This window comes from Gossypium raimondii, chromosome 11 (genome assembly GCF_025698545.1).
Source record: "Gossypium raimondii isolate GPD5lz chromosome 11, ASM2569854v1, whole genome shotgun sequence".
Classification (NCBI taxonomy): domain Eukaryota; kingdom Viridiplantae; phylum Streptophyta; class Magnoliopsida; order Malvales; family Malvaceae; genus Gossypium; species Gossypium raimondii.
Genome location: NC_068575.1, coordinates 23,687,703 through 23,698,899, shown reverse-complemented (window position 1 = coordinate 23,698,899; position 11,197 = coordinate 23,687,703). Strand labels below are relative to the sequence as shown.

Here is an 11,197-nt window from a genome sequence, read left to right as displayed (position 1 = left end):
ATCAAAATTTCTCTAAAATCATGTCCATGCACATCCACTAATCCATTTATAGTATAATTACCATTCAAGTCCCTTAGTTTAAAATTTCATAGCCATTTGACTCTTTTAACTAATAGAACTTAACTTTTACCATTTTTATGATTTAGTCCTTTTAATTTAATTAACCATTTAAACATTAAAATTTCATAACCACTTGACCCTTTTAACTAATGTAACTTAACTTTTTCTATTTTTACGATTTAATCCTTTTCATTTAATTAACCATTTAAACATTAAAATTTCATAACAAAAATTTAATATGACCTTAATAAAATTCCATAAATATTAAAATAATAATAAAATAATAATTTATTCATCAGATTTGTTATTCCAAAACCACTATTTTGATTTCACTAAAAATAGGCTGGTATAGGGGACTACTACGGTGTTTTATTGGCTAAAAATATTCTCATAAATAATCTAGCCAACTAATCAAAGTTGTTAATGGATCCCTGGAGAAGTGGCAGGTATCACAGTTAAGCAGTATTAGAATGGGTCATAGATAATGTAACACCCCAAATTTTGGGCCTAGAAGTATTGGGCCTTGAGCTTGGAAGCGGAGAGGAGACTGCTCTTAGATATTTTAATTGTGCAAGTGAGTAACACAAATTGCATGTTTGGTTGAGTGGCTAAGTGATTTGAGCGTATTTGGGAGTGTTTGATAAGCCTAGGCTCAAGTCTGGCCTTTAGAAAAATTTTAATTTTTGGCCTCTTAAAGGAACTTGGATGTTAGCTTACAGGATTTATAATTATTTGTGGTTGTTTTATGACACAAAGAGAGGGGATGGTCTAGTGGCAAGTTGGCTTGTTGTTTCTGGTAGGGGACTGGAGTTCAAGTCTCACTGTATGCAAATGGGATTATATATTTCGTTCATGAGGAGGCAAGAGTTGGTGTTGGATTTGAACTCTGTTGTTGGAGAGTTTGAATTGTCTTGTGAGTTGGTTGTGAAGGATATCAAGTAGGGATAAGGGGAGAAAATCAAGGAGAGAGGGTGGAGATTTTTAAGGAGTTTGATGGCTTGAGAAGTTGTGCTGAAATAGGTTTCTTGCACTTGGCATTTCGGCTAAGGGCTTTTGTTAGATATATCTAAAGTGACAGAGTGGTTTTCTTGGCTGGCTCTTTTGTATGTTGTCGTTTGGTCTCTCATTTTCAGCTTTACTTTTGCATATTTTCTCTAAAAGAAACCGAATACTGTTTCTTCTTTGCTTGAAACTTCCTACTCATCTCTTCTTTTATCATTTTTTTGCTATAGTCGACCCTCTCTTTTACTTTCATCTCTACTTCTTTTCCAATTCCGTTTTTCCTTTCTCTGTTAGGCTGAATTCTTATACTCTCTCCCTCTCAAATCTCTTTGTTCTTTTTGTTTCGGGATGAATCTTTTTGACTAACTATTGCCGAAATACGTTTGTTTTATTGGTAAGGGGGTGTTACAACCACTTTATTATTTCATTCTTAGTCAAATTTCTTTTGGCTCTATTAACAATCTTCATTTTTTGCTTTTCTTTCTCTTGGGGGCCGAATGTATGGTTGTTATTTAACAACTTTTGATCTGCCGAATCATGTTAAAAGGGGGGATTCGCCTTGGATCAGAGTGAGGCTAGTATCTGTTAGATCTAGCAAGGTGAGTGTTTGTGGTTTAGTAAATAAAGTTTATGGATTAAGAGTATGCGTTAATCTTGTGTTGTGTTGGTTATAGGTTTTGTGCTCCAAATTATTTGCACTCTTCGTTGTTGCAATCAGGTGTGTATTTGTATGCGGTATTCGATGATCAGCTGAAAAGCTGAAAGTATGTGTTGTTACACTGCTATGAATGTAGATTGGTAAATGCCAAAAAGTTAGAAATATGGCTATGATGTCTCACGAGCGTGTGATTGTGTGTGTGGTGAACCGAGCCGACAAACATGGGCGTTAGTATGTAGAAGCCACCACGAGCGCTCTTGTGGTCTTGGGCTGTTCTGGGCCTCGTTGGGACGAAATGGGTTGTGTGGGCCAAATGGGCTTGTGGACGATAGGGATAAAATGTATGTGATGTGGTAAGTGTTGTTGGACTGTGACGTTTGCATAGATGGGGCCGTTATGGGCCTCAATAGGTCGAAATGGGCCGCGTGAGCCCAATGGGCTTATGGGCCCACACGGGTAAAATCCTCAGTAAGTGTCATTGATAGGTTGGTTTATGAGGCTCGCGATGTCGTATGTGAATCTGAACTAAATTGGCCACACGAGTGTGTGGGCCCACTTGGGCCCAATAGTAGGTTTTGGGCCCATATACACTGTTCTAGCTGTGTAGGTTATCTGAGTTGCTTGAAGCGACGATAGACCTTTTAGGAGGTCATAATAAGTACCGAGACCCCGATATTTGTAAAATGACCATAATACCCCTGTAGGGTAAAATAACTGAAAACCCCCATAGGGTAAAATGACCGTAATGACCCCGTAAGGTAAAATGACCGTAATGCCCCTAGAGGGTAAATGACTATTTTTCCCCTCGAGTGTAAATGATTGATTTGTCCGTGATGTAAATGACTAATTTGTCTGTGATTTAAATGACTGATTTGTCTGTGATTGGTATGATTGATTTGTCTGTGATTTGTATGACTGATTCTGAGCATGGCATTATGCATACACGACATACTGTATGGGGTTGGGATACTGTTATCGAGGAAGTACTGTACTGGTGGCTCTGCCACAATCACTGTTACTAGTGGCTTGGCCACATATACTATTACAGGAAGCTTTCCTACGATATTGTTGCTGGCAGCTTTGCTGCGATTCTACTGATGGCTTTGTGTCGATCATATTACCGTTACTGATGGCTTTGTGTCGATCATATTACCATTACTAGTGGCTTTGTGCCGATCATATTACCATTATTGATGGTTGTGTGCCGATCATATCACTGCTACTGATGGCTTTGTGCCAATCATATTACTGTACTTATGGCTTGTAGCCATTCTATTTATAGCTTATAGCTATCTTGTTTATGGCTCTTAGACGTTCTGGTTACTGGGAGCTTTGCTGCGATACTGATTAGTGCCACAACCGGTGCTGATATTGGTGTGTTGCCTAGGTGGGTCGATTTTATCCCCATATAGTGTGTTGGTTGGTACGGGTGGTGTGTTGGCTGGATTGGGATGGGTTGCATGATTGCATTGTTGCATTTCTATTACTGATTTTGTCACTGTATTGGGCTTAGGCCCACATGTATTCTATTTCTAATTATGATACTGTAATGGGCTAAGGCCCATACTACACTTTTACTGTTTTGACTAAAGCCACATTGTTCTGTTACTGAAAAGGGCTCAGGCCAAGACTGGTACTGCTTATATTACTGACTGAATGATAGGGGATTACACACTGAGTTTTTGTAAACTCACCCCGTTTTTAACCTTTCAGGTAATCCCTAGCATTAGACGGTTCGGAGTTGCGAGGGACTCAGAGAGGGCCACACAACTGCACAAGTTTTATTCTGTTTTGCTCATTTACTAAAGCACTTTGATTTTGATTCGGGTTGTAATAAGTCCTCAAAAATTTTGGATTTTAAATTTGGGATTTTAATGATTGTGATTCTTATCTACTAGAAGGAGAACCCGATTTTCCAAAACAATAACTATTTTCAAACGCTACGTTTTCGCAACTCAAGTTTTTTAAATAACACGTTTTCGCAAATCATTTGTTTTTAAATTAAGCTTCCACAACAATAAGGTTTTGAAGGTAACAACGTTTCTTTAATAAATCTCAATTGAAAATAAGCAAACGCAAACTGAGGTTTTGTACAAGTTTTAAATGGCAAGAAGTTTGAAATTTCAAGATGGGTTTTCAATGAAAACATGGTTTTCGAAAAACACTTCAATGTGACACATCAGATTCGGCCATAATGTCTAGGACGGATTTGGGGGTGTTACAGAGAAAGCCTATGATTTCACATTTTCAGAAGCCTTAAGAATGTGGTTGTTGTAGTGAGCTGAATGGTCTTCTAGGTCACTCGCACATGTAGAAGACAAATTAAGGAACTTGAAAGAAACAAATAGGTTGTGAGTCAAAATAGACAGCGGCTAAAGGTTCGTTGGCATAACTCCAAGAAACTTCATTAGACTTAAAACGCTTAGCTTATTGTAATAACTCCAATTAGGGCTCTAATTTGTTTTTCATCGAAAATAACTTTGTTTCGTGATTCCTACTCTGGACAATTGACAAGTTGAAGATCTCGTACCACTTTATTATCATCACGATCCTTATTATCTTTACAAATAGTAGACTACGTTGTGCCTTATAGTTCTAGTGCAAAGGGAAAATCATTACCATTGGCAACGTCTTTGGTTGCGCACAACTCTACGATCAATTTTCATAGCAGATATTTTCTGATCTAGAAGACGTTGACACTCTTGTTGTTCTTCGAATTGACACTGCTGAGCTAGGAGTTATTCCTCAATGAGTTGCATTATAACACCCCTAACCTGTGTCCGTTGCCGAATTAGGGTTACTAGGCATTACTGAACAATACACAGCATAGGAGAGTCATTCATTACTATTCATGTTTAAGGTAATATAAACTCAATTATACGAAACATATGTACATCTCCTTTATAGCATTCAAATAATCAAATTATAACATATCTTAATACATGACAAATTCCATGTGCATACATTAAGACATTCAAACATATATCGAATACATGTCAACATATCTATTTATTTTGAATAATATCAAACATATCAATTCCTTAACTCTGCATGTGCGCATGTTAAAAACCAAATAAACTATTACCCACCAATTATTGTCCAAACACATGCAACCTTAGTATCATTACCATATAGCCGAACATATCTTTAATGTAACATAAATAATGCGCATTTTAGCCTATCACTATGAACCATTATAAGAGCACAAAATACAAACCATAGTACACCCCATTCGCATGCTAATTATCATGCATAAATTGCACTCACATAACCAATTCCCTTCTCACCTATTTCGGCTCTCAAATTTAGATTCAAAAGTAGCACAAAAATTTTACCATTCAATATTAAGCTAACTTCTCCATTACAAATCATGATCATTATTAGCCATCACAAGTCAAATCTAAATAACCAACTACACATGATCATATCGTTGGCATGCACACTTATTTTACTTATGACTAGTCGATTATAACCATTAACTTGACATTTTTAACTATCCAAATGGTCATAATTTCAATCATCAAATATAAACATAATAATCATACCATTCCATCCCATAATATATGCCATAAACACACTTCTAAAATAAATTAGCATCATGGCCGAATATACATTATTACCCCTTCCCGAATCATATAACAAACATCACAAACATATATACTCAGTATTAAGCTTACTAACTTGAACTAATTCATAATCCATACATATCATCACTTTAAACCATAAGCATATACCAAGCACACCACACATATATGACATGCATATTACTTAACTAATATATTACATACTATAACTCAACAAGCATCCATCATTTACCTCATTGTCGAAACACATGACCAAAATTACACAACCATTAGCATTATAATCAAGCCATTTTCGCATGGCTAAATATATACATACTTCAAGATCAAAAAATACCAAAAAATACCATAGGTTCAAAGTTCAAACTTAAAAAATACCAAAAAAGCAATCAATAGTGTGACGAAGTTCCTTGACGATCCCCAAGCTCTTAACTAGCTTCCAAAATCTATAAAACAACTAACGAGCACACACATAGTAAGCTTAAATAGCTTAATAAGTCATAAGCAAATAAAATTATTAAATGAACATTAGCATTATAATTTCAACTAGGCCGAATATGAACAATCTTATATACATATAAGTCACTCTTTTATCATGCATACTTTATATCATCATCGCAAGTACTATACTTACCTTTTTTTCATGAACATTTAACTTTGCACGTACCTGAACCATTTAGCTCGATTTCACATTCGATCTTATCACAAAATTGCCCGTTGAACCATTCGGAATCAATAAGGATACTCAGATAGCTAGAAAAGCTCGTATGATGCCAACGTCTCGGACGTGGTCTTACATGTAATCAACTATCGATGCCACTGTCCCAAACAGGGTCTTACATTAAATCATATACGATGCCAATGTCCCAAACATGGTCTTACACGTAAATCTCAAATTGATGCCAACATCCCAGACGTGGTCTTACACAAATTCTCAAATCGATGCCAATGTCCCAGACATGGTCTTACACGAAATCACATATCGAAGTCCTATTTCATGACACAAAATCACCTAAGGTTTGTACGGGGCTTTCGAACGTCGTAATTCGATCGATTCATGCTTGTAATAAATTATTCCATCCTAAACTCATTTTAGCAATGTAGTTATACATACATACAATTCAATTCGGCTATGTACATAATAAATGCATTCAATTTAACATCATTTATTCACTTACGAACTTACCTCGTACGGAGACGAACGAATCTGAATGACTAATCGACAACTTTTGATTTCCCCCGATCCAAATCCGATTTCCTCTTTTCTTGATCTAATTTAATACAAATTTAACTTATTTAATCACATATTTACTCAAATTCATACAAAAACACATAAAAGGGCAATTTTCACTTTAGCCCCTAATATTTTACATTTTTCACAATTTAGTCCTTATTTCACGAAACACAAAATATTCAAAATTTCACCAAAATCAAATATAGCCAAATTTTACTAAGGTTCATAGCAGGCCATTTATTTCATTTATTTTACAATTTCACCCCTCAATTTCCAAAATTCACAATTTAATCCCTAATACACATTTTTACTAAAAATCACTTAATTAAACATAATAATCTAACAACTTATTTTTATTTTCCATCATCAAACAACAAAAAAAAATTTCTCGTCAATGGAAAATCACAAAATACACAACCAATTCAAAAATTCAAGCATGGGCTAGCTAGTATTCAAAGCAACGATCTCAAAAATGTAAAAATTATCAAAAACTGAGTAAAACACATACTCGAATCAAGCTTCCAAAGGTGCCGAATATTCAAAGCTTTCAAAGCTTTATTTTGTTCTTATGTTTCGGGCAAGAAAGATGAATGCCTGACCATTTTAGTTTTTGTTTTATTTTATTTCATGTTATTATACTTTTTACTATTTTAACCTTAAGTATTTAATTAGAAACTATATAATGGTTGTCCATATTTTTCCACTCAAATATTTAATGGTCAATTACAACATAAGGACTCCACATAATAAAAGCCGTAACAATGTAGCACTTTAACAAATAGCTAGCCACTTTTGCATTTTACGCAATTAAGTCCTTTTATAAAATCGAGTACACAAACGATAAAATTTTCACACGAAACTTTCACACATATTAATTTACATACTGTAAACACCAAAAATAATATTAAAATATTTTTCTAACTCAAATTTGTGGTCCCAAAACTACTGTTCTGACTAGGGTCTAAACTGGGCTGTTACACGCATCTTTTTTTGTATTGTAGTAACATGGTGTTAAGGACTAGGTAGTTGTTGTTGTTAGGAAGGTTGATTTAGAGGACGACCACAACACTGGATTGTAGTTGGGAAGTCAAACCAGAGAGAATTTGTTTTATAAGGTCATATTTTGTATCTTGCAGTGTAATAGGAGATGATGGGGTGTTATAAATTGAAGGAGAGGCCACAGTGACTAGGTTGGCTAAAGGAGTATTGAGAACATTCAAGAGTTGGGTTAGGGTTTCTATGATGGACATGGTTGGGTGAGTTGATGTTTTGGTTTGGGTTGAGGGAAATTCAGTGTTAGTGGCGTTATTGGCATTCATTAGAGTGGAGAAGTTGACAGGTTAGTGTTATTATTATTTTAATGTGGTCATTGGTAGCATCATTTTGATTCTGAGACATTTTCAGTCAACACTCATCACACCAGTTGTTTATACAATGATACAACAATAAGAAGATCAAGGTGGAGCAAAGGAGGCAAGTTCACCTAAAGAGGCTGAGTGGCTGAGCAGGGACAAGAGGATAGGCTACTAGAGAAGATGACTGCAAAGAGTAGCTTAAGTTATCAAAAGTTTGATCCCTTCTCCATCTTCCTTTAAGGTATTTATAGGAGAGGTCCCATTGTCCATTGGTATGATGTGGTAGGATATACATTTAGCCCCATAAAATGCGTAAAGGATAATCATATCCTTATATCATCGGACTCAATCAGTACGAGGTAGTTATGCGTAAATAAACTCCTTATTGTCTTGGTAGTGACTTCATACTAGGACAATGTTCATACTTAAACTCAGTTGGATGACTCCCTCGAGGTGGAATGGATGGTCATACTCAAAGGTAGCGAGGTGGAGGTGGCCTGTTCAGATGCTATTTCGAAAGAAGTCAATGCAAAGGTCAATGATAGTGCTGACACATGTTTGAGTGGCGGAGAGATATAACAATACTAAAGACAAAAACTTATTTAACGAATTTTCCAAACAAATTTCTAAAGTTAATTAAATCATTATTTCTCACTTTTTTTATATGTTAAATATAGTATAATTTAAATATAGTATAGTCTAAAACACCGAAAAATATGTTATATAATAAAGGAATAAACTATATTAGGATAATCCTAAAAGTATAGTTTATAGGCACTAATAAAATAGTGTCACGTCATTAAATTTTAAAGATAACAAAATATTATTATAGACTCATCTATATCTAATATCTTCTCCAACTTAATTTAAATTGAATCAAATCACTTAAAGTAATTAAATTTTTTAAATTATAAACAAATATATTTTCTTCTTTTACAAATTTTAATCATTTTGTTTTTTTTCATAAGATAATATGTTTTATTTTTGTGCAACCAATATTTTTTAAAAATAGTATTTATTGTACAATTTTTTTCATGTTATTTACACATAATTTTGATAATTATTTTACCATAAACCTTGAACCCCAAACCTTTAGCTTGAACCTTGAACCTCGAGGTTCAAGGTTTGGGTTTGGATTTAAGGTTCAGGGCTTGAGTTTGAATTTTGAGTTCAAGGTTTAAGGGTTTGGGGTTACGAGTTACGAGTTTAAGATTTAGGGTTTAGGATTCTAATTTTAAGATTTAGGATTTGGGGTTCAGAATAAAAAAATTACCAAAATTATATGTTAATGCAAGGAAAAAATTGTTGAAATGTTATTAGATAATTGGAAATGATCCATGAATAATGTGGTGGGGAGGGTCCATAAAATAATTTTTCTATGGATAGTGTATAATAATAGTTTCATGTCTTTAAATTTTAATGATGTAGCAAAATTTTACTAATGCTTAAAAACCTTAAATTTTGAGATCATCCTAATATAAGTTATTTCCATATAATAATCATAATATTAAAAAAAAAAGTGTTCACACTCCACACCAATCAGAATGTTTATCTTCGAAGCTGGGATTTTAAAAGCATCCGTATTAAATTTTGCCCATTGTTTTAATATTTTTCCTATTTAAAAGAACTTTGTTAGTTGACTAAGCTAATTGGTCGTTCCCCAACAACAGTCAGCTACCACAACTCTTTTGGCTTGATTCGTCCTTTCGGCTATTGATCTGCTGATTACTATTTCTAATGGAATTCTAAACTAAGTGAGCTCATTGTGCATTTGTTCTGTTTAAAGTTATGAACAGCTTTTCATAAGGGTAGGAGAAAAAAAAGAAGATAAAAACAAGGAACGAATTTCACAACTTCACATAAAATGGTATTCTAGCTTGTAGCCTTCTAATGCTAATTTTCAAGGCAAAGAGCTAAATTTTGGCTTGCATATGATACAATTAAAAAAAAGAGTGAAAGAAAGAAAAGCAAAGAATAACTACTAAGCTAATTCACCTATAGCTATGTATGAAACCTTCGCGATCTACCGGAGTTATTATAGACAATATGGTTTCTTGCACCGGAGGAGGTTCCGACGAACTTGCCTGAGTACACCCAACAATCTTTTGGCATGTGTCGACCAGGCAGTGCCTGCATTTGGGGCAAGATGAATGGGCGCTTAGCCACTTATCAATGCACCGGACATGGAACCCATGGTTGCACTTTGGTAGAAGTCGCACGCGGTCACCTGCTGTAAAATCGGATAGACATATGATGCACTCAGAGTCCAAGCCGGGCAGCTTCAAGTCCGCAGAGTAGTTTACTGTTGGAAAGGTCTTCAAGGCTTTTCTCTTGACCCCTTTGTTTGCTAACCGACTAGAGGTGGTGGCTCCAGATTCTGAGGCTACTAAACTCGAGCACCTTAATGCACACCTGATGATGGAATTGAGTCCAAGTGAGCAAATAAGGGCACACAAGAGTACTGATAGAACCATAACAATGTTGGCATCGAAGCTGTTATTACGGGTGTACAGATCCGAAGAATTGTGGTGGATCTCAGGGCTTGGAGGAGATGCTGTAGTTGGTGTAAGCAGCAACCTTCTACAGTGGAATTCTCCGAGCAAACCTGGAAGAACTTGAGTGGGTATGGATATGGACATAGTTTTGGCAGGGTTAATTGTGAGTTTAAGATTGTGATTCTTTCTAGGAGGTTGTTGGACTAGGGGGCTTTATATATAGGAAAAGGTGGGAATTTGAATTTCTATCTTTGACTCAACATAAAAAATAATATGAAATATACAGAACACAAGTACATACAAATGGAGGCTCTTAGGATAAGGTTTTCTTTGTAGTGAATTATAGTTGAGAATAATCTGAGGGTTTATACCAGCGTCGGCACTTTATCTTTTATTTTATGTAGGATTACAACCATATGGTTACTCCACTGACTTTTGTGAAGCTCACCAAGCTTTCTTATCAAATAGGAAAAGCCCACTTTCTGCTGTAAAGAAAGTGCCACCTCGGCAGTTGGCTTTCACGATCATATCTTGAAATGCTCTGTTGGACCCATTTCTGCAAGAGCCAGGAAGGAGCCATTAAGCTTTTCCCAGTGTTGAAATTAGTAGGAGGATACATTTCTTAATCCTAACGTTATTTCATCAACAGTACTCAACTCGAGTGGGCATTTCAAGCTTCTGCCCAGACAAAGATTTTAATTTTTTTTAAATACAAACTTTGTTCTAATGTACTAAAGCGATAAACATGCCAAAATATTTTTGAGTCAGACTCCACTAAATGCTATATTAATCCTTGTATCAATTCTCTTCAG

At 35.2% G+C, this 11,197-nt stretch overlaps 1 protein-coding gene across 1 annotated transcript; it reads right to left on the bottom strand.

Annotated features, from left to right (window-relative positions):
- Nucleotides 1-9,718: 9,718 nt before the first annotated feature.
- LOC105788109 (RING-H2 finger protein ATL78) lies at nucleotides 9,719-10,796 on the bottom strand. Its single transcript, XM_012614841.2, has one exon. The coding sequence runs from the start codon at nucleotides 10,527-10,529 to the stop codon at nucleotides 9,882-9,884; it is 648 nt and encodes a 215-aa protein (XP_012470295.1). The 5' UTR covers nucleotides 10,530-10,796; the 3' UTR covers nucleotides 9,719-9,881.
- Nucleotides 10,797-11,197: the final 401 nt, after the last annotated feature.